This window comes from Cyanistes caeruleus, chromosome 8 (assembly GCF_971803275.1).
Source record: "Cyanistes caeruleus chromosome 8, bCyaCae1.hap1.1, whole genome shotgun sequence".
In the NCBI taxonomy this organism is placed as follows: Eukaryota; Metazoa; Chordata; class Aves; order Passeriformes; family Paridae; genus Cyanistes; species Cyanistes caeruleus.
Genome location: NC_141708.1, coordinates 22,762,723 through 22,786,791, shown reverse-complemented (window position 1 = coordinate 22,786,791; position 24,069 = coordinate 22,762,723). Strand labels below are relative to the sequence as shown.

Here is a 24,069-nt window from a genome sequence, read left to right as displayed (position 1 = left end):
AAGTAGTATATAATATTTTAAGTATATGAACAATGGCTGTGCACATTTATCTTCTCATCCACCCACTAAGCCACATACACTTAAATGTACATACACATTTCTGCTAGTGCCACTCAGCATGAATTTGCATTGCCTCTGCCATCGTAGTGCTGCCCTTCCATGAACTGAAACTGTGAGCTTTCTCATAGAAACCAAAAAATAAAAAGTGATGGCAGATCTAGGGGAGCATTTTTCAAGCCAAAACTGGTAAAAAAAGTTGGCTCTGATCATTTTCCATGACTCCCTTAAGCCAAACATGAAGGTAAAGTTTGAAAAGGTGAAAGCCCACTGGTTAGCCACAATAATGGTATATATTTATGTCCCTCAGCCTTGGAAGTTTCTATTTTGTACTCTCAAATTTATATCCAGACTTTATGCAGTGTTAATATGCAATGATAACCAAGCTGCAACCCAGCAGTTATATAATAGCACTATTCACTTCTTGATTCTGTTTTACAAGTTCACTATGACCAACATGAACAACAGGAACAATTCAGTGATTACCACGTTGCCTTACACAGTTTTTAACAATTTTATAGAATTATTTAAATGATAGATGGTAGTATCTTGTAGCCTCCTGATTCTTGCTACTGTTGGTAGACCAGGGACTGGTAACTTTGGTTTCCTGTTTAATTTGTCTCCTTTACATTTCTTTGTTGAAGGACTGGCTTCTTGATTTGAAGAATGGTACACAGGTTTCAAAAAGACTGTAGTGGATTGGTGCTGGCAGGTCCCAGATATCCTCAAAAGCTGTTTTCTCACTGCTCTCCACAGCTAGACAGGGGAGAGAAAATACAACAAAGGGTTCATGGGTTGAGATAATGACAGAGATCGCTCACAAAACAGACTCGCATTAGAGGTATTGAATTTATTGCTAACAAAATCAGAGCAGGGTAATGACAAGTGTAAACGGACCTTAAAACATCTTCCCCCCATTTCTTCCTCCCTCCCAGCTCTATCTTCTCCCCCCGGAGGTGCAGGGAGATGAGGAGTGGGGTTTATGGTCAATGATCACATGTAATTTCTCCCTCTGCTCAGGGAGAAGAGTAATCCTTCCCTGTTTTCAGTGTGGGGCCCATCCCATGGGAGAGTCCTCCATGCACTTCTCCAATGTGAGTCCATTCCATGGGCAGCAGTTCTCTGAAAACTGCTGCAGTCTGGGTCACTCTTCCACGGAGTGCAGTCCTTCAAGGACAGGCTGCTCCAGCATGGGTCCTTCACAGGGTCAGAAGTGCTACCAGGGAACCTGCTCCAGCATGGGCTCTTCTCTCCATGGGTGTGCAGGTCCCTGCCAGGGGGCTGCTCCAGCACAGGCCTCCTGTGGAGTCCCAGCCTCCTCTCAGTCATCCACCTTTTCCAGCGTTTCTCTTCCATGGGCTGCAGGGGGACATCCTGCTTCACCATGATCTTCACCATGGGCTGCAGGGAGACCTCAGCTCTGGTGCCTGGAGCACCTCCTGCCCCTCCTTCTCCACTGACCCTGGTGTCTGCAGAGCAGTTCCTCTCACATGTTCTCACCTTGCTCTTCTCTGGCCTCATTACATCTGCACAATAACTTTTTTTTATCTTGTTCTTAAATCTGCTATAACAGAGGTGTTACTGTAGCTTCTAAATGGCCCAGCCTTGGCCAGAGGCAGATCCATCCTGGATCCTGACTGACACTGGATCCTCTGGACATGGAGGAAGCTCCTGGCAGTTTCTTACAGGAGCAACCCTTGTAGCCCCCTGGCTACCAAAACCTGGCCATGCAAACTCAATACAATAGTTGTGTTATAAGCCATGGGAACAAGAACAGCATCAGATTTTTTTTTTTTTTTTGAGGTTACTTGAAGCCTTACACAAGTGTTTTAGGGATGAGAGAGCACTGTCAGAAAAGGAAAGGAGAATTTTCCAGCAGAATTAAAATATTATTTTTATAAAATCCTTGGTAAGAGAAGATCCACTCAGATCAAGGCAATAGAGATAAAAAGCTCTTTAGCTGCAAACTGGGTTTAAAGAAAAAAATATATTCCTATAGGCACTGACTGGCAACAGTGTTAGCTTTTATCATAAGGTCACACACTTAAATTAAGTGACAAAAACACTCCTATACTTTATGATGCCACTTAACTGTGGGTTTGCTTTTTACAAATGAGAAATTATTTTTTCAGGTACAACTCCTCAAAGGTTGCTAGTTCTGCAGCTTCAGTAGATCTAAATGGGAAATATTAAAAACAAGCAACACATTGTGCCTTTTCTCTCCCTCATTCAATTGCTTATGCAAAACTCTCAAAGTAAACTGTTTTGTTACTATGTTATGCAAGAGGCTTCATACTTCAGAAGCATGTTCTGATCATGTCCTTAGGTATCAAGATACTTTAAAAAACAAGATTGTTACAGTAAACAGCTTTATATCAATGTTCTTAGTAATCTTGATAAATTAATGGGAAATCTTTAGTAAGGCTTCTGAGAATAATAAAGCCAGCAACATCTGGGCAGAGCAAGAAGGAAGAAAGGAGAATTAACACCGTATTTCAGCCCATAAACTGGACATGGAAATTGATACCAACCACTGTATTGGATATAATCTTCTTCCTAGATTTAGGGAAAAAGACAGTATGAGATCGTAGTAATATTAGGATAACTTCTGAATATGACAATGAAAGCATTTAGCAGAAAAATGCAGCTTTTCTTTCTCTTGTCACTCTGGGTTTTCTTCTCTAAAGCCTGGCGCATCTGGGCACCAAATCCTTACAAATTTCATTTCTGATTAACCTGTGAAAAGAAAGATCAGTGAGAGAGTGTCATTAGTGTAACACACAGAGGCAAGAAATTCTCATTACAACTTAATGCCATCCACACAGACTGCAGGGTCACAGGGAATGGCTAATGGTAGCCGACAAATGTTGGGTGTATTAGTCACAAAACATTTGGTGAATTCCATCAGAATGTCGTGACAACCTTCATAGCTAGTCCCAGCGAGCTGCTGGAGTCAGTGGAGTTTTCCTGTGACAAGCCGTCACTCTATCCTGGTTGAGCTTTATAGCACCAGTCAAAGCAGTCAGAGAAGATTGAAGTGACAGAGGCCCACTGAGTAAATAGTGAAACATGCAGCACATCATGAAATATTCAGCCAGGGTGTAAAAGCTCTAAATGCTTTTTCAATTATTAGCACCTGCAGTGGCTGCGTACATCTAACACTAACAGCATGTTAATTGCCACAATTTGTTAGGGTAGTTGTAGGAGAAATTTCGAAGGCATGAGACATTCTTTAGTGTGTCTTCAATTCCTCTCTTACCTTCAGCAAACCCACTCCTTCCTCCTAAAATTAAACACCTGTGTGCATACACTTGCTAAGACATACCCATAAACCTGAAAGTCACATAGGAAAACTCAGAATTCCTGAACCACAGGCAGGGTGTCTCTAAGGACCGTGAATCTTGTGCAGGAGACAGCTAAACATCTTTTTGTGCACGAAACCAGATATGTCTACCTGAGAAATGCACAATTGCAGGCTCTAACAAACACAGGTTGAAGAGGAGGAGGAGTGTTTTTCTCAGGTGTGCTTTTTGTTGGCTTTATATAAGGAGAATTTTATCAGAGGACAGAATCAAAACTAGCCAAGACATTGTCTTACTAGTGTGTAAAGACTAAGAGATTACAGTTTATTTTCATGCAACTCCAGGGTCCTTCCTGCTGGTCACACAGTATTCTTGTACCCTGTGCTCAGCACATGGAATAATTCCACTGCAAATCAGGGAGGGTATGTTGCTCTCATTCTCAACTGCATATGAATAATAGCAAGAGGGCTAAGACAAGGGTGACATAATACAAGGGTATGTTTAACAGTAGTCATTTAATGAGGCAGCCATTTAGTCCTGAATGGTCTTTTCAGTTCTCTCCAATCCCAGTCAGTACCCAAAAGTTTCAGACTCAAAAACTCAGATTTTGCAGTGGTTATAAATGTGTACTAGGGAGACAGTCCTATTTAAAATGTAATGTTGACTTCCTTGCAATAGGTTTGCTGTAAGTGGGATTTATGGTTTTGCTTTAGGCTGTTGTCTTCCAGGCAGGCTTTTTGGGTTTGCAGCTGTAGCATGGCATTTAGCGTCGTTTTCAAGTTTAATTGCACATAAGTGGCATTATATGCTCTTCAAAACCTTGAAAAGATGGTATTTTGCTCTTCATTTTAAGTCATGCGTATGTAATATCTGCCATAAGAACCAGAGAAGCTATTTTTAAACTGGGGTTATGGATGAGGGAAATTTAACTTTTGTTCCTTTCCTTCCATACAGGCTATACATGTCTTTTCCCAGCCAGAAGGACTAAATGCTTTGGTCATTGCAAGTCATAAAAACCAACATCTCAATTAATGCAAATACTAGGGTTTTAATTGACAGAAAGTGCATTTCTTCCTATGACTTGAATTCTTGAATCAGAGGACTTTGTAGCCCTGGAGAACATAATGACTGCAGCGTTTCTGCAGTAACCTGCCAGTGTGACTCAAGCACAGCTTGACAAGGCCATCTTCAAGGATGAGGAGGCAGAGAGGCTCTAGAAACATTCAGTCCATGATTTGGCTGTAAGGGCAACAACTGTAATGCTTTGTGTAATATAAATTTTAATGGGAAAAGGGTGTCCAAATGCCTTAGGCAGATTTGACAGCTTTGGCCTCTCTGTGTGTCTATCTTAATTAATTTTTAGTGTGTGCAAAACAGGTTTGGATCATCAGATTAATGAGGGTGTATATGTCCAAAGTAGTAATACTATTTTATCACTGTTGTGATCAATTCAGTTTTTAAATATGTAAGTCAGTGTATCTTGTGATACACTCAGTAACATCTGAGGACAAAGTTGGACCTAGGCAGTGAAGAGTTTCCAAGGTCCAGAGACACATTCAGGGATCACTTTACTGAGAATGAAAGAACATTGATTAAAGAGAGATTAAAATAATATCTTAGCCAAGAAGATTTAAATTTAATAAACACACTTACATGAATAAACCCCACCTATTGTGAAACAGAATGTGGCTAGTCATATCACAGACTTCTCAGGCAATAATACATTATTCTGGAGTAAAAGTAGTAAATGCTTCCATGTTGTGTGTCCCATCCTGTTTGCTTCCTTTAAGGTTCACACTTGCTATACTTCAAGCAGTAAAGCAGAGTCTAAACAATTTATGACACTGCAAATAAATGCACATATTGATTAAGAAACCCCAAATCCAAAGGTCTGTGTTTTTTTTTAAAAAAAATCACTGTTACCTAAAACTTCAACAGGGAGTTATATCTGATGATTCACATGCATTGTTCTTCCCTCAGCCCACTTAAGTTTAAGACTAAAATATTCCAATAAAGCTTTGGCAGAAGCTACTTTGAATGTTCCCAATTAGGATGCAAAGCCCAAAAGAACTACACTAAGCTTTAAGCACTCACACTCTAAAAATTGCCTCAAACCTCAAGGCAGTTGACCATAATTGGATGTCAGATATCTGATACCACCTGCTTTGTTATAACATTCCTTTCAATTTGTATCATTTTTGTGTCTGGGATTAGAGAATTGCTAAATGCTCACTTGTGTTAAAGCTCAGATCATCTATTTAATTTTACATCTCAGAGCAGAAAGGAAACACTGATTACAAAACTAGAATGTGACATTTTTTAGAAACTGATTTATTATAGTTCCTCTGATGAAAGATAGGGGAAAAGAAAATTCCTTCTTATAGTTGCTTGATTTCTGAAAGGAAAAGAAGGTGGTTTGACTGGTAAACATTGCTTTTGAAAAGTGAACCTTTCAGTGCTCCTCTAGAAAAACTCACGAAGAAATGTTTTTTTGAAGTATTGGGGGGAAAAATCCCTAACCCTTAAACAACAGAAAGAAAAACATTTCTTACTGAAAACTCCTGAAGACTTCTAATCTTTTGGCAAACTTTCTTATTTTGAAACACATAGCTAACACATTTAATTAGAAAAATTAGCTGGGACAGAGCATCACTGAATGTTGTCTGAACATTAAAACAACCTTCAAATGGAAGTGTGTTCATGGCTGCAGATCTTACTGTACCACCTGCAACTCTGAGCAGATGGGGAATGGCAGCATCTCAGTCAGCTCTCAGACAAAACTACCATGGCTGCATCTTGCTGGTGGATGGAGGAAGAGAATGCTGAGTCCATATATTTTTCCAGAAATTAAAAGAAGCCAACAAAACAACAACCAAGCTCCCACAACAAACCCCTTTGATACAGCTTTTTCACCTCTGCTTCCTACAAAAGAGAGAGCACACTTAGGCAAGGCCTGTCATTATTCAGCTTGGACCAGGATCAGAGACTCCAGGTAGTCCTAGGGCTCCTCTGCTGCCAGTGGGTTACAGTGAAATCACTGAACTCTACCTCTATTGGGAGAATTTAAAAACTTTGAAAACACAGTGTTTCTTTTTTTCAGATGAGTCTGACTTACGTCTTTGCCATGTAGGGCATTGATTGTCTTAAAGTGTCAGAAGATTCTGGTTTAAATGGAACATTGTGTTAATAGTTTCTCAAGTTTTTTTGAGCCACTTTCTTTGGAGTTGACCCTGTTTGAGTGAAATGCATGAGAATTTTCCTGTGATTTCAATGGGTCTGTAATCAGTGTCTATGAAGTGACACATTCAGTGATCAGTAATTGATCACCCTGACTGAATTAGATGTTATACTTTTCATAGGAATGCAAGTGTTGGTTGCATGGTAACTTAGCATACCATGTTCAGGGTGAATTAACCTGTATCACACACTATCTGCTATCACAGTCTGCTTTAGCAGTCCATGCAGAAGAGAGGGTCTCACCAAAGCCTGCTGGTTCAAATGTTTTAAAAGCAGGAAACTCCTGTTTAAAGAGCTCAGACAATATGGGCATTTCTTTAACAGGCTTCAAAGGGCAAACTGCTTTAAAATTTGGGTACCTGTCTCTGACTACTTAGCATAATCTTACATTGCAAATACTTTCTTTGAAATGTTACAATTCTATGTCAAGATATTTCAAGCATTCATGACAAAAACCTGAGGTAAAGACTGTAGCTTTCCAGACAAAGCACTATTAAATCATGCTAAATAGAAGATGTTAGGGTCAGTTTACCCTGTACCTTGTGAATACAATTCTGCTAATGCTATTGTATAATGCAGTCACTTAGGGGTCTTCACCAGCATGTGAAGAGTGTTGGAGTCTCTTAGTACTTAGCCTAATGTTTGATTTTAGCATATAAATTAAAGAACTCTATGTGTCTGTGCTTAGAGGTAGCTTTATAGCTGGAGAGCAAGTTCATAAAAATGTCTTTCATTTGCTTCTCCTTTGAGAAGCCTTGTGCTTTAAAATGTTGCAGCAGAAACACTTAGAAGGTTATCACAGGTAGACTTGTCAGAGAAAATGGACATTGTTGTTTGGTATTAAAATCATGTATTCCAGATATGGGCATTTGTTAGTCAGTCTGCTCTAAAATGACATACTGTTGAATCTTTAAAGGGCTTCAGTTTGGGAAAGCAAAATATGATTGGGCAAATTGCTAAAATATTTAAAGTGCAGCCTGTTAAAGCTTTTACTGTGAAGAGCATCACGTCAGAAGTTGTATGTGGTAAAAGCAAGTAATTGGCTTTCCATACTTATGCCAGTCAGTCAGCATGGGGCTCTGCTCCTATCCCTTCTACTTCACTGCAGATGCCTATAGGAACTTTGATACTTATTTCAGAGGGGTGGTACTGGAAAAAAAAAAACTTTGTATGGGTGTGATGATGTCAGAAAAAACCTATTTAAAATTAAATGGTTATTGATATAGAAGACCATAGAAAGTCATTGAAACTGCACCCAACATTTAATTTTATTTTTTTTTTGTATGAAGCTTTTATTTTAAAATGTCCTCATTGAAAGCATGTTAAAGTGTAAATAATTTCATATTTTTTTTACTTTTATCCCTCTTTATACACAGCTCTTGGGATATCTTTCCATCCATAATTTATAGTATTTTCCATTTATGTTGTCCTCAACTTGTTTTTCCCCAGGCATGACCCCTTGTTAATTCCTGGCAACGAGCAGATTGACAATATGGATGCCAACGTGAAAAAATATGATTCTACAGGGATGTTTCATTGGTGTCCAGCCAAAGACATTGAAAAGGTCATTTTGGTAGGTATTGATGATAAGTTGTGTTTGAAAAGAGGTTATTTAAACTGTAGAACTGATGTCTAATGGATAAATAATTTAGTCTCTACTGTCACAAAAACCAGTGTATTTGAAATCAGGAGCAAGAGTGATGAAACCAAAGCTGGGATTTTGGTTAAGGAATTTTGATTACATAAATCTTTTTGCCCAGTGCAACAATAAAAAATCCATCCAGTGTAGCAAATTTCTTTTTCGTAAACTGAAATTTGCATATTTGGTTTAAATCTTTAGAGAATTAAGATTAGAAATAATTAAATCTTACATACCCCACCTTTTTCTTTACACAAGGCAGTAATGATTCTAGCATGGGCAGGTGTGGTTTTGACTTACCTTTTATTTATTGATGTTTTATTAATTATTGTTAATTGATTTTTTATTAATTTTGTTTTCTTAGAACTTCTCTCTCAAATCCCAGTATTTCAAGACACCCAAATAAGCCAGAGCAAGTAGTGCTCCTGCTCTGACTCTAGCATGTTGCAGGGAGCCCTGTCTATGTTTGTTTCATTTCTTCAACTGGGAAAACCATCAAACTGACTCAAGTCATTAAAAATAATTAGGGGGCCTATCACAGTCTATTTTGAAAGTTTATGCCACTTGTGTTCATGTACTCATACCTAAGAGTAGCAAGTAACTAACCCCAGATCTCGTAGGCAAAACTGATTATGTTTGAAATGAACTCCCTGGTGGATCTTCACTTTGTCTCACTTCATAAAGCTTTTCCCAAGCCTGCTCTCTCAGATTTTCCTGCACTGTGGCGTGGTGTAGCCAACGATGGTGACAGCCCCAGTTATTCCAGCAATCAGGGGTTAAAAGCTTGTCTCCAGTTCTCCTCAGGGGTTTCTGCTATAACTCTGACATTGCCTAGAATCACAACATCACTATTTAAATAGTCAAGCAAGTAAATTCCAAATTTTAGAGATGGAGCATTGAGATGGAGTTTGCCTGAACAGCTTTAAAAAGTATCATTTATTTGTAATCAGCAAGCAAGAAGGGGTAGCCCTGCTGTACAACACTTTCTAATAGAGATAGAAATCCTTCTTTGTGGTGGAAACACATTTTAGCTGACAAACTACATGCTGCCCTACTTTGAAAAGTGTTCCTCCACAAATGGTGCTGGGGAGTGACTCAGTCATCATCTCTTGGTTATGCCATGTTAGTTTTTTCCACTATCAGCCTGTGAATCTGCAAGTCTGCCCAGGTTCTTTCTGCTTCATGCATCATCACCAATAAAAACACTGCCAGCAAAATGCTTCCCTACACCTTTTCAAGCTTGCAGTCCACAATTTATGTCTACATTCATATCTATGCAAATTTAATGCTGTCCATAGAGACCACACAAGTACAAATCAGTGCATAATTTGAAGATGACAGGATTTCCCAGGTTGTCTTCTAATTGATACTTGATGATGTCCAAGTCAGAAAAGAATTAATTTTTCTGCCCAAGGTCTGTTTTGGCCCTGTGACATTTCGGCAGTATCAGGTATAAGAAGGGAATTTTGCCGTATGTGGCTACATACAGACTTAGGAGTGATTTATGGAGTGGCATTTTTCACATACCTGCTTTCAAGACTTGGTGTCTGTCTTGTAAAGTCTGAGTATTCCAGACACATGGGCAGAGGCATGGGACAGCAGACATGCTTCATTTGATGATTCACTCATGTCTTCTGCTCTTTGAAGGGCCAAGACAACTCTCTTGGTCAAGCTGTATGAAAATCAATGTAATTGCCCTGGAGAAATTGAAAGCTCATGCATTTTTTAAGTGATGAGAAAACTTCTAATCAGAGCTCCCATTCTTCTGACATAACGAGCATATCTGCTGCATATTCCAATCTTAATTGCACACCACCATGCTTCTGTAATTTAGAAAAATGACATATACTGCGGATCAGTGAGAGGAAAATTTTGCAGATCACCACTGTTTTCATTTTGTTCATTGGCAAAACTTCTGTGTAATGGTACAGAGTGTACAGTCTCTTGGCAATATGGTATCAGTGGTACACCAGCTACTTGATGGAGCACAACAATGCCAAGACTGGCTCCAGAAATCAAGGTAATTTTTTCCGTGTGACTTTATTTAATCATCTTGGTGTTTGAGTTACCTGCTCAACTGAAGTAAAAAATGCTGAAGTTAGGGCAAAAATTTATTCTTCCACTGAGACAAGATGATAATTCTGGACACTGTTTAAACATTCTCCATGAGCCCTTTTCCCTCAGTAAGTCCAATTGGCCTGAAAACTTAATATTAGTCACAAACTTGCACCTTTATTTTGTCACTGAGAGAAGCTCATAAAATGGGCATCCATTGTAAAGCAGAGCAGTGTAGAGCATTCGTGGATTGTTTCACAGGGAAACAGGAGCTTGTCCTGAAATGGGAGCTTTGACTCTAAGAGACTATGGTCCTCAACTCACAAGAGCTGAGTAACATCACAAAGCCCTGCTAGGAACACTGGACACTTAACATCTTCATTTTCAAATTGCTCCTGAAAAAAGCCCAGCTAGTGATTTGTCAACTAGGGCATGATTTTGCATCTCTTTCCTATAATCCTTAGCTAAACCCACAGTACTTTGTAACCAGAGTCGCAGTCCACATGTACAGAAACTTGAACAAGACTAGAATTTCACCCAATATAATGTCTCCTGAAATGCCAAAGGATTTGCAAACACGAACAATTTAATTTTTTTTTCTGCTGAGCACATTTAATGAAATATAAATAAGGGTAAAATGAATAGCTGTTCTCAAACTGCTTCTTTGTGCATGAACAATATTGACAGTTGTATTTTTCCTGGTTTTAAACTCAATATATGATTTAAGATTCCCTTTGTTTCATTTTTCCCTTGTCTTTTTGTTTTGTTTTGTTTGTTTTTTTTTTTAGACTCGAAGTGAAGCAGCGATGACAGTTTTAAGTGGGCATGTAGTCGTTTGCATATTTGGGGATGTTAAATCTGCTTTGATTGGATTAAGAAATTTAGTGATGCCATTACGAGCCAGCAACTTTCACTACCATGAACTCAAGCATATTGTGTTTGTGGGTTCACTTGAATACCTGAGAAGGGAATGGGAGACACTGCATAACTTCCCCAAGGTTTCAATCTTGCCTGTAAGTTCAAAAGCCATATTATTGATACTTTGTTATTTAGGACACCAACTGGACAGATTCGTATTGACTTTGATCTTAGGCTTTTTTACTTTTGTCTACTTATAGGCCTGAGGACTTAGATTTTCCCTTTACTGTGTCTATGAAAACAGAGCCCTGTGAGACCTTATTAGAAGATATTTGCTGCAGTGTTTGGTTCCTCATCATCCTCATTGGATGAGTTTCAGCTGCTATCAGATGTATTAGCTGTGTTATGTATTGAACATTCACTGTAGTGCCCTGCATGGAGTCGGTTCTGATCTGTGATTTCCCTGACAGAATGACAGCAGTTATTTATGGTGTTGTTTATGTTTTTATACCCACAAAACCTTTGAAAAAATTATTGTTACTCTGTCTACGTAATATATATATATATATATGTATTCATAAAGACTTCCTGTGGACTGGCCTGCTTTATAAGGAACATTGCCATGGCATTTCAGTTCAGAGTCCTGTGTGGACGTACAGCAAAACCCTGACCCTTTTTAAATCAATGAAAAGCTGCTATTGATCTTAGTAGACACAGCCACTAAAACTGCAAAGGTCCTTTTTCTTCTGTACATCATTATGATTCACTCTTAAGAGCAAAATGTAGAAACAAGAGCTCCAGGAATAACAAATGAAGCCCTCCAAGCTGATGTTCTAAGGTGACCATAGCTATAAATGACACGTGGGAGCCCATGGTATCAGCATGGAAGAAAATGCATGTTATATAGTAAAGTTAGTTCAGATTTTATTTTTTAAGAATGAAAAATTATGAGTTTATTAGCTCTTAGTATGATTTCATTTCAGCATTTAAAAATAAATCAATCAATGATGAATGTAACCTTAACTGAATAATTGGGAAAATAGCTGTAGAATGAAAGGGCTGTCTTTGCTTTTTGATTAATTCAGACTGTAGGTCTTTGTTACTGTAAATGCAGTTTTAGTGTTAGCCCTTGGCATTTTTCTGTAACCTGATCCAACAGATGGTGTCACAAGATTCTCTGCTGTCACAAAAATGGTGTCAATATCAGATTTGGTCAGTTAATATCCTTCTCTTTCTGCCAATTCCTTTTAATTCCAGTCACTGTGAAGGCTAAAGACTAGGGAATCAGAATTAAATTGATAATACTGTTGAACTACTGAGCAGAATAGAATCCTACTGCTGCTTCCAGTATATAAAGTGTACTCATCACTATAATGTGTTTTTGCAAAGTTTTGATTCTGAATTCTGAAGAGACATTAAAGAAATGCACACCAGCTTTACTTTCCCCAGTTTACACCAAAATTCAGAGTAGCTTTAGATTAATTTTTATTTGAATGGCTTAAATAATTAGTTGATACAGCTTTAAAAGCACAGAATTTTATAAAGGAATTATATCTTACATAATAATCAAGGGTGCTGAAGACCACACAGACTTCATTACTTTTTCTTCCATTTATTTTTCCCAGCCTATCTGGTTCAAAATGGTGATATAATGTTAAAAATAGCAGCAATTTCTGATCTAATTATACTAATTTCAAAATGTACTTAAGTTTCTGAGATTATACTTGTAGGAGCCTGTTAAAGGGAGGCCACTCTCATACTTCTCCATGCTTTGGTTCACGAGGTAAAACTTGCTGCTGATATCTGATGGAGATGTGGTTACAGCTGAATAGAAAAACGTTTGTTCTGGTTTAAAAAAAGTAAATTAAAGTGGAATTTAAAGTCTGTATTAAAAGAAGCCTTTAAGCTGCTGAGTAAACTCTTAAAAAGTAGGCAAATGCCAATTTTAAATATCCTCAGGCAGCCTTAATTCTGTCCCTTTGCATAAAATCATTAGGAGTCAGCCTTTAATTAATTGCACAATTGCATATTATTTTTCCCCACAGAAATCCTGCTTCACTTGGTGCACAGTACAGACAGAAAGGCAGGATTAAAGTGGCTGGAATAATCATAATCTAACTTTGGAGTAGTTTATAATGAAATCATGTATGTTTGGTACATACTGTTTTTCACAATGTTTAATGTCTCAAATTATTTAAAGTTACATGGAATAATTAAACTGGCAATCACTGAATAAGAATTGAGGTCTTCCTTTACTGTGTGCATTTTGAATTCACTTTTGCATTGAGTATTCTCAGTGGATTTCAGGAGATACCATGAATGATCAGGAGATGAAAGACTAGGGTCTTGATTTTACAGAAGTCACTGCATGACACTGAGACAGTTATGTCTTCTCATCATTGGGGTCTTTGGGCACCAAACCATGTGAGGCAGCAGAGTAGAATCTAGGTTCCATTAAAATAAAAAAAAATAAAAAAAAAGAAGTGAATTTCCTGGACCTCACAACCCGTGTAATGTAGTCTTAATATTCTGTAACTACAGCTATAGACTGTGGAATGTGAAAGGCAAATGTAATTTTGAACAAAAAAAAATCATGTTAAGTGTCATGTCTCAGGTTTGTTAACTATGAAAAAAAATCCATAGGCCACTGCAGCATTTTGTTTTAATGATTCTGTCCTCTGATTGAGGATTGTGGAACAGGGAACATTGCACAAGTTGTGCCCATTAGTATAAAGTCCTGTTTCTGTTTCAAAGGGTTTAATCAAACGGCTTTGAAGCTCAGTGTGTTTTCCTTCTAGAAGCACCAAAAGCGTGCTTCGAAAAGGATTAACCTTTTCTGTGTATTGCTTTAGGTAGAAAAAAATAGCTTTGTCCTGATTGCATTTCAAATGTGCAGGACACGTAATGCTTTCCTGTTTAAATTGCTGTTCTTTTGCCCAAGACCATTGAGAGTTGGTAGGAGATAAATAGACATTTAAAACACCCCCCTTGTTATATTCAGAGAGCCAGAGGTTGCCACATGATAGCAACTTAAATCAAGACAATTTCAAGTCACCGATGAGATGTAGAATGCTGGCATTATTCCTGTTTCTTGTTTGTTAGTAATAGCTTGACTGAGTATTGAGACTGAACCTAAAATGCTGCCATCAGCACCAACTACCCTTTAGATTAGCACACATCTCCTATTCCCTGGCACATAGTTAGACCAGCTTAATGTCAGAGCATAAAAAAGATACTTGTTAAATAATTTCCCAAAGCTCCTTCTCAATCTTTAATTTGTTTTTCTTTTTTCCCCTCTTCTGCACCCCCCTTTTTTTTTTTTTCCCTGTGCCGAAGGGTACACCATTAAGTCGGGCTGATTTAAGGGCTGTCAACATCAACCTCTGCGACATGTGCGTTATCCTGTCAGCCAATCAGAATAATATTGATGATGCTTCGCTGCAGGACAAGGAATGCATCTTGGCGTCACTCAACATCAAATCTATGCAGTTTGATGACAGCATTGGGGTCTTGCAGGCTAATTCCCAAGGTAAGGACTGCCCTATAATACTTCTCTGCAGTGCCTACAGGGGACAGGACCTGGCAGGAAGAATATCCCTCACTCAGTAATTCAAAGAGCCCTACATCAGCTTGCTTGACAGTTAAACCTGCTGATTGGTATGATGGCTTTTAAAGGGACAGTCACGTAGTTTCTCTGCTACATCACAAAGCACATCTTTCAGAGGAGAAATGAATGAACATGAAACTGGCATTTTTTCTCATTTTAAAATTTTCCTAGATAATACATAAAAACGTCGTTTTCTCACTGTGGCTTCCTTTACAGGGTGAGTTGCTGTTATATAACCAGAGATAACTTGCAGTTATTCTTTGGAATACCTGAAGTTTCTGTCTAACAAAATTTCTTTTTATGTAAAACACATTGCAGCTACTGAGAAAATACAAGTTTGAGTAACACAAGCCAAAAAGTAAAATAAAAATAGCAAGAACTTTAAGTTTTCTTTGCAGTTTTGGCACCTTCTTGCTCAAGAAGCCACTGAGAATTAACTGAAAGCTTATTTCTTCCCATGGTTTGACATGTACTCATCCCATTTAAAGACACTGAACAAAATCTTTCAATCTTTCCTGAGAGTAGGGGACTGATTCATAGGTAGCCAAAGGCTATTTTACACCATCTGTGCCTGTGTAAAGCAGCTGCAAAGCAGTCATAAGCACCCTGGCAAAGACCATCAGTGTAAAAACAATCATCTTCCCATCCCTGAAGGGTCTTGCAGCTTATGCAGCTGAAGTCCTACCTTTGATAAACCTATTAACTGCAGCAGTAAATATTCCCTCTGGATCTAGTTCTGCTATAAATGAAGGTGGAAAGGATTGTGCTTTGGTCTGCAGTTTCCCTGAGAGCCTGATCTAGAGATAGTTTTCCCTCAAGGACTGTGAGAACTAAGTTTAAGTTCAGGTTTTCCTCTTTACACTCTAATCAGGAAACAGGAATTATGTGCCAAAAATTAGAGGCTGCAATGTAACTTCTTGAATATAGAAACTTGAGCATAAGAAATTCTTAGAAACAGCAATAACATAGTGGAATTTAATACTGGAATTAAATTGTACCAGGAAGCTAAAAGTTTGAAGTTTTCAAAGTCAAACTGGACAGTTTTCTGGATAAAAAGTAGATTTAGAGAAGAAAAGGAAGAAACTAATTGTTTTCAACCCCGTGAGTGCTGAAAGTTTCAAATCTGTGGTCTGGAAATAACACAACCCCAAATATTTTAGAGTTCTTTCCTCATAAATTTGGGAGACTGACTTGCTCACACTCTGATGGCTTATAGTCAGGATTTCAAAACTCATTGCAGAAGTTGGACACAGGCACAGAGGCTCCTGGGATTTGAAATTCTGTATCGAAACTAGATCTGTACTTTCACTACCAGGCTAATGGCTATTCTTTGATGAAACTCTTTCCTATCACACACATAATTAAAATAATCAAGAATATCTTCTTAAGGACGAACAGTCTGAGAGAATTTTCTATCTTTGCTCAGAAGTTAGAGATACTTCCAGCACTTGACTGTTGTATTTTACCTCTGGGAATACACAGGGTCAGACCATCCCTCAGCAATGATAGAGAAACCTGTCAATAACCAGTCTCGTGCACCACATGAACACCTGTCATTTTTTACTCTCCATCCTTGGAGGTATTCAAGACCTGACTGCATAGAGCTCGAAGAAGCTGATCTGACCTCCTTGTTGACTCTGCTTAGAGAAGGAAATAAGACCAGAGATCCTCCAATGTCCCTTCCAGACTGAATTGTTCTGTGACTCTCTAATACCCAGGTTGTTGCTACAGCAATAGCTCCCGTAGGTCAGGAAGTGTACACTGGCCATAGTCCAAATCCCTTTAGCCCTTTTAAATGTGACTGATGCAGACAAGCAGAGGAACAATAGGTGAGCACATTCTTAGAAATTTTTGACATTTCTTCAGGTAAATATCAGACTGCATTTTAAGAAATAAAAGGTGACTCTTTCCATAGCTGTCCTGAGGTAACAGGGTATAACATAAGGCAGGTAACTAGCAACCAGTTTTAATTGATTAAGGAGGGGTTCTTGCAAGCCCAGTTCCTTCAGAAAATAATTGTCTTCACAGTAAATTCTCTGTTTATGAAATCCACAACTTCTGAATTGGTTGTGTTCCTTTCAATACAGTAAATTTTCATGAAAGACCTTGAATAAAATGATTAGACTGTCAGAAGCAGTTAAATCAGTCGATTGCACAAACCTTACTGGAAATGATATGCAATGTGACATTTTTGTCTGTGAAATGCAGCTTTAGCATACGGCAGACACAACTATCATGACAATTACATAAACTAGGTGATTCAACTTTTGCTGGTCAACATGCAGCATATTAGAACAAACTCACAGATTCTTACTGGCAATTAAGTACCTTTATTTACAGAGCAAGTTGTCATTTTACATTTGTGTATTGCTTGACATACTTACCCTTAACACATTGGCTGGTACAAACTTCCAGTATTGCCAGCCTGACTTTTCTAGATCTTAAAGTGTGATTTTGAATCAAGACATACTCATCAACGTCATGCTTTGGATCTCCTGTGTTGTTCTTTTATGTTATTTCTGTTACTGATCATCAGAAGCACTGGCATTAGAAAATCTGGAGGTGTGGCAGAAGGTCAGTTGACCTATGACAGGGTGTTGAAAAGAGAAGAAATAAAAAAATATATGAGCAGTCGAAGCAATGTATGGGCTGAGCTACAAGATTTTTGGTGAGGGATTTAACAGTATGACCTTACCCTTGCTATTCTGAGTAAAATAGTATTTATTATATATATATAATTATGTAGTCACTAAGCAGTGGAATCTCATATGAAAACCTGATATATAGTTTATGTTTACATTTCTGAAAAAAAAAATAGTCATTTAATTGATAGGTTATTGAATATACAAGGATCTTTCTAGTTTGTATCTCTGGTTATTTCATCTCAGCTTTAGGCAAAAGATGACACTGGTACAAGAAGGGTGCTATAAAAACAGGATGCAAATTTATTTAACCATCAGATAAGCCGTAATTGTTGACAAATACTGAAATACAGGACTATATCTACAACTCCTTTGCTTTAAGTTGGTAGCCGGAAAAGAATCCATAAATGTTGGGATTTCATTCCCTTTTTCCTATAGCTTCATCCTCATCACCTGCTATAACACCAAAGTCACTCTCAGCCCTAGGCATATAAAGATCCATCACTAGCCAGCCCTCTGGATCCACCCAAACATGCCCTCTGCAGCCAGGGACATAGTGTTGAAATGGAACCCAGGTCCAATCCGACAGGAAAGACCCTGCAGAAGGAACAGGTGGGTGGATACATGACTTTGCTGAAAGGGAAAGTTATTTAGCAGTAGGCATAGCAGTTCCCAGTGGATTAAGTTAACTGCTGAAAAATCAGCTCTGAATTAATCTGGTTTGAATTAACAAAGGATTTTCTCACTTCTAGTTCAAGACCAACTTAAAACACTCACAGCCATTCTCATACAGAAATGAAGACTTGATAGTACCTCCTTATGGTGTTAAAATATCCCCAGGTTTTTGAACTGGTTAACAGTAATTATCTGGACCTTCTATAAGTAGTGCAGCAGCATTTTTGTCCTCTGGTTTGCCTGTCTTGGGTCATAACTGATCAGGCCAGAATTGCATTTTATCCAAGCACAGTGCTCTGCCTCAACCTTCCATGGAAGAAAAATCCAGCTCCAAGTTCCAAGACATAGGAAAAAAATAATAATCTGGACCAGAGCTACAAATGACCTGGCATATCCAGAGGGGATGGCAGTAAACTATCTAAGTTGTCAAATCTATGTTCATCTTCAGCTGTCTGGCAACAGACGACCAAATGCATGGCTACACAGAACTGTGTGTGGAAACAAGCTGTCTTCCCAAGGAAGAAAAGCTTACTAACAGTCCTGGAAGGATTTTCTGATCTCCTTTACATAAAATGTGTACTTCTACTCAAGAAGCTCTTTCAAATTAAACCTGTGCTGTTCAAAGTTCTCGTGTTGAAAGTGTTCTCAGGACTGTCTGCATTGATCGTTCAGAGCTGACCGGGCTGACCAAAGCTCTGTGGGCTTGCTAGAGGTTAGGGCTGCAAACTCTAATGTCCTGAAAATGAGCTTTTGGAAATCATCAGGGCAGTTCATCGCTTTTGGGAGACCTGGAACCTAGATTCCAAGGACAGAAAGGCCAAAGTGTATCCCACTGAAACTGCAGGAAACTATTTTTTCACTAAGATATCTCAGATTTGAAGTACAAAATATAAAGTGGGAGATTGGCCCACCTCTTCACAAAATTATTTCTAAACTCAACCAAATGTTTGATTTGTGACAAGGAAGCCCTGTTTATCTTGATTTCCTCTGATAGATCTTGACTGTCTTCCTAGAAAGATCTGTAAAGAGGTGTGTGTTTGTGTTGGAGAAAAAGTCACCCCCAAGTACTGGCGATTGGTTTTTATTGTCCTTTCTGTTTCTTATTCTGTTCTCTCAAACAGAAATTCAGATTATTTCATCAAGAACTATTTTGGAGAGATAATATTGAGTCCATAGCCATAACATGTGCTTCTCAGTCATAACATTTTTCCAAAGAACCTGGGAGGACTGAGTATATGATGGGACCTGCCTTGGCTGTTTAACTGGGAGACCTCCAGTAATTTTCCTTTCCTTCATTTTGTTGCCATTTCCATCCTTCCTTCTTCAAGTATCATCTATTGACTATTCCCATTTAGTTTTCATGTTTCTTGTTTTTTTCTCAGAGTCCTACTTTGTGGGAATTTTATTTGTTATTTTATCCACCAGATGAACACGGCCCAACACAAAATATTTATCTTCAGTTGTAACTAAAGCTGCTATTTGGCTTTCTTCCCAAAACCCAGAAAGACAATTATACCTAACTGTTTAGAGATTTATAAATACTGTACCAGAGTAGCCTCTGGGTAGTAACTTTAGATATCCAACTCAATAATTTTCTTTTATTGGATAGTGATTTAGAGCTTATTTTGAGTCCTATATAATAAGAGCAGTACATTTCATTAAAAAACACTTACTAAACAATAAAGAAAAGTGATCTTATAGCTTCAGGCTGGTCTAAAGTACAGAAAGGGGAGGCTGTACAGTAACATTTTGTCTATAGACATTCTAAGACAGATCACAGTACAGCAGTGTAGACGTATTTCAGCAAAGCAACAATTGCAGCTGTTTTCTGAATGACTTCAACTTATGAGAATTTTCCCAAGGAACACTATTTCAACACATGAGAGATCTTTTTAGGGCCTTCATTTACAGTTCTCATAATAGATCCTCCAACAAGAAAGAATAAAGAGAAAAACATGAAGATTGGATGAACTCCTGGGTAATACATTTCATACATCATGGCAGGATTCTTCTGGGGAAAATCCTATAAAATCAAGTAAACATACTCAGAATTTTACACACTGACTTTCATGTGTAACAGATTGCACAAGGTAAAATAGCCCTGTACAAGTTTAATTCCATTTGATTTAGTTCCTTTAAAAATCGCTTATGACATCATTGTCACCTTCTGTTGGAGCTGTCCTAAACTTTGATTGAAAGTACAGGAACAGAGTTTCATAAGATTTATTTCACAATCTGATCATTAATTCTTATACCACTGCAACATTTTATGAACTTGGTCTCACAATTTGCTGCAATAAGTTTCTTATTAAAATGAATTTAAGATGTTTTCCGTTGTGCTTACAGATAATATATTCTTTTTCACCTCTGCCTCTTGATTGCTTTATCTCTGAAATGTTAGCGAGAGGCAGATCAACCATATCATTGGGATTGAAAATGATAGAAAATTCTTAAATAAGGGGAAGGGATAAATACTGTCTTAAGTGCTTTGTTAGCAAAGGTTTTGTGCCATTTTCAGAGATAACTATTTTAATGCTGTTAGAAAAAACTTTTTCTAAATTCAAAGCAACAGTTTCATTCCTGAAGGAGGGGGTTTAGTGAATGTTGAATCATATTTCTCTTACTTTATAGTCATAAGGTTTAAAGTTAATATTTCAGAATATAGGTTTGGATAATCATAGATGAAGGTAATTTTTAGGCTTTTATGGAATTTGGTATTCTGTGACAACTCTGTCACTGTTTCCTATGTTTAATTACTTATATTTAATGGAAACAATAGAAATAAAGAACCTTACTTTCAAATACAGAAAATCAAACTCTATTCGGCTGCACTGCACTAAATAATTGGAAAATTTAAGGAGATACTTAACCTCCTTAGGAAAGCTTATAAGTAAATGTAGAATGTTAAATGTAGATGTAATATTAAAAAATAAATCTGTGAATAGTGCTGGCAGAAGGTGAAAAATTTGAGTAGTTTTTAAAAGTGTCAAAGTGAGGTGTGACATTAGATTTATTATTTTCAACACTTAGATTCCTGAGTGTCTTTGTATATCAGTGTCTTTTAGATTCCAGAATGCTTGTTATACCTAAAGGTAGCTCGTAATTAACTAATTCACACAGATTTTTGGGAAGTTATTCTCCAAGACAATATCAATCCTACCAGTCACATTTGTAAAAATGTTTGGTTTTTTTTTGCATTGAATTCAGGGTTATTGGTTTGCACCACTGATAGTTTAGTGTAGGAGTTAACATCTGATGAAGGATGTTTTTATACCGGGTTCTGAATGTTCCTTGTATTTTTGTTAGCATCAGTTGTCGCAAAAATAATAATCCAATTAATAAAATTTTCTTTTTGGTTGAGTGATTTTTTTTACTTAACTGAATTTTGAAGTGTTTTTTGTAGTTTGGTTTCATTAGCACTTTTCATAACAAAGGCTGACCATCTTAAGTAGTGAAGTTAATAAATGAAAAAAGAGATAAAGGCCAGACATGTCCTATATCGTTATCTACTCACAAAAAAATAGTCCAATTTTTGAAGATCAGGTCACTGTGATAAATAACTCAGTATTACCTTTTTGCAACATGCACATAATTTCTTATCCTGCTGAGCTAGATGGATCAGCTGATAGCTGTTATTTATTTTATGGTAGCATACTGGAACTCTAGATGGAATTAAGAGCTTGTTGTCATAGTCCTGATATATACAAGAATAAAATATGGCCTTTGCCCTGGCAAGTTTACAATCTGATGCCTTGCTTGTTCCAAAACTTATGTGCTCAATGTTATACAGGTTAATAAATCTCTCTGACTTCAATGAAACTGTCCACCTGTGTAAAGTTAGATTATGTGCAGGTCTTTGCAATATTTGGACTTAAATAAACTGGGTGGGAGAGAGACTTTACACTTAACTTTTTTTTCTGTGCTGTGGAAACCAGCTCTGCTAGGACCTTGCTAGGCTTCCAGTCTTCACATGAAACCCTTGGCAGGAAGGATCCTGTGCAGCATCTTTCACAGTTTTGGTACCTTTCCTTGCAGCTGGACACCAATGTTGCCTGCTGGAATTACACACACAAAGTAGTTTCCCACCTCTCTCTATGTTTTCCTGGAAAGAGAGAAAAACTATTAAAGCAAATATTTTTTTTCAATTCTTACGTTATAAAACACTAAAATGTTTGGATGAATGGCTGGAGAGACACATTCCTTTGACACAGTTTGACTGTTTTTGAGAAATGCTGTAAGGTCCTAGCCCAAATACCTTTAAGTTCTCACAATTGCTTCTTCTTCTTTTGCTTTAAGTTATGTTCTGCTTCAGCCAGAGAAAAATAAAACAGGATGAAGGAGGTAGATAATACAGTACATCAAATATGTGATCTCACACTTAAAGTATATTTAAGCATCCCAAAACTATTATAAATTTATGGTAACGCAATTTTATTATTATTTGCTGTTCAACATCTCAAAAGCAAACCCCCTATTATGAAGGTGTACTATTTTGTGCATTTCTGATGCTGAGGAATAAAAAAAACCACTCTTTTTATGAGCATTAATTATACACCAGGCAAGGAAGCAATTGCCTCTATGTTATGAAATATTAAATCAAAATGCTTCCTGTTCCCAGATGTCCCAGAGATAAATACAGCAGTATTTTGAAGCCCCACTTGGAGCTGTTTTCCCTGCAAATTTATAGTTTTGTCTCCATTTTCAGAAAACCCTGTTTTATGTGAAGTATAGCACTCTTGGTAGTTTTTAAGGAGCAAACTCCTCTGGAGTTGCCTATGTAGGCAACAACTCTTATGTAGATTGCACACAAGGGATCTGAAGTTGAAAGGCTCCTTTAAGATGACAAATGGGTTGAAAGTGTTATTGTCTTTGATTGCATGCCTTACATCATCTCTATGTAGGAATAAGAGAGCAATACTTTATCTTTAGCCATTTTATAAATATTTAAGTCCTTAGAGTTGCCTAAAGATATTAAAGCATATTTTACAGTAGTTGGAATATAAATATTATATATAGCACAAGATACCAAAGTAGTTTAATGAATTCATAATTTTCTGTTCACTTTTATTGGAATGTGTTTTATGTTCCAAAACTTCCATTTAAAGAATAAGAGACCATTCTGCTCCCTGAGAAGATGTGAGCTGATAGTGAATGTTATCAAGGTTCCCTTAAATAGTGATATGAGGCTGCAATTAGCAAGACGAAAGGGAACATGAGTATTGGAATGCACTACACCAACCTCTTAAGTTTTAACTTAAAAACTGTATGTCAGTCTTTAGGAAGCTGTAAGGTGTTTTGCACCTCCCTCTGTCTATTTTCTTAAAGTTCTTAATTGCTTAAAAGGATGTATATCTAGATACAATTATACTAAGGAAAAAATTTTAAGTTAGAAGGTAATTTTCAAAAATAACCAACCATAAAAATCTTATGACATTAAATGTGTAAAAGGTGTGTGTTTCATGGCTTTGAATTCAAAGGTATATTGAGGTTGTAATTCTAAATCTTTCAATTTCCCATCAAATATAAAAATTTCTTTTTAATATTTCACAGTTTAACTATTTCCCAGTAGGAGTCCATGCTGGGTAATGCTTGCTAATTACCCACAACAAAAGTAGACACACAATGCTGGTAAATTACCTGACCCTTTGCATTTTAATGAGACAACAAGGATTTCATGAAGTGATGTTGTTTCAGTGGTTAATGGTGTCAGCAATGTTGTAATTGTAGGCTGAGGCACATTAGCTGCACAACCACATGTAGGAAGGGTTTCTCTCAACAGGCCCTTTGGAGAATAGAGCAGGGTATTATCATTAAGCCTATGTCATTTGCATGCTGCTAATCACTTACTTTATTATCTTGTGTATCCATTGTCTTTCTTTAATTGCTCTTTAAATGAAAATTAAAAATAGTTCCAGTGCCCATGATACTTGTGATAGCATCTTGATTATGAAGATAACTTCAAGAAAATGGAACATATAGATAATATATTGCAGGAAT

At 37.4% G+C, this 24,069-nt stretch overlaps 1 protein-coding gene across 48 annotated transcripts in view; it reads left to right on the top strand.

The window, feature by feature from the left end:
• Positions 1–24,069, top strand: part of KCNMA1 (potassium calcium-activated channel subfamily M alpha 1) — a 431,738-nt gene that overhangs the window by 373,277 nt on the left and 34,392 nt on the right. For all 48 annotated transcript variants that reach the window (XM_086901436.1, XM_086901419.1, XM_086901432.1 and 45 more), the window contains 3 exons: positions 8,046–8,169; positions 11,079–11,303; positions 14,485–14,677. In XM_086901436.1, the coding sequence (XP_086757562.1) occupies positions 8,046–8,169; positions 11,079–11,303; positions 14,485–14,677 (542 nt within the window). The remainder of the gene's footprint in view (positions 1–8,045; positions 8,170–11,078; positions 11,304–14,484; positions 14,678–24,069) is intronic.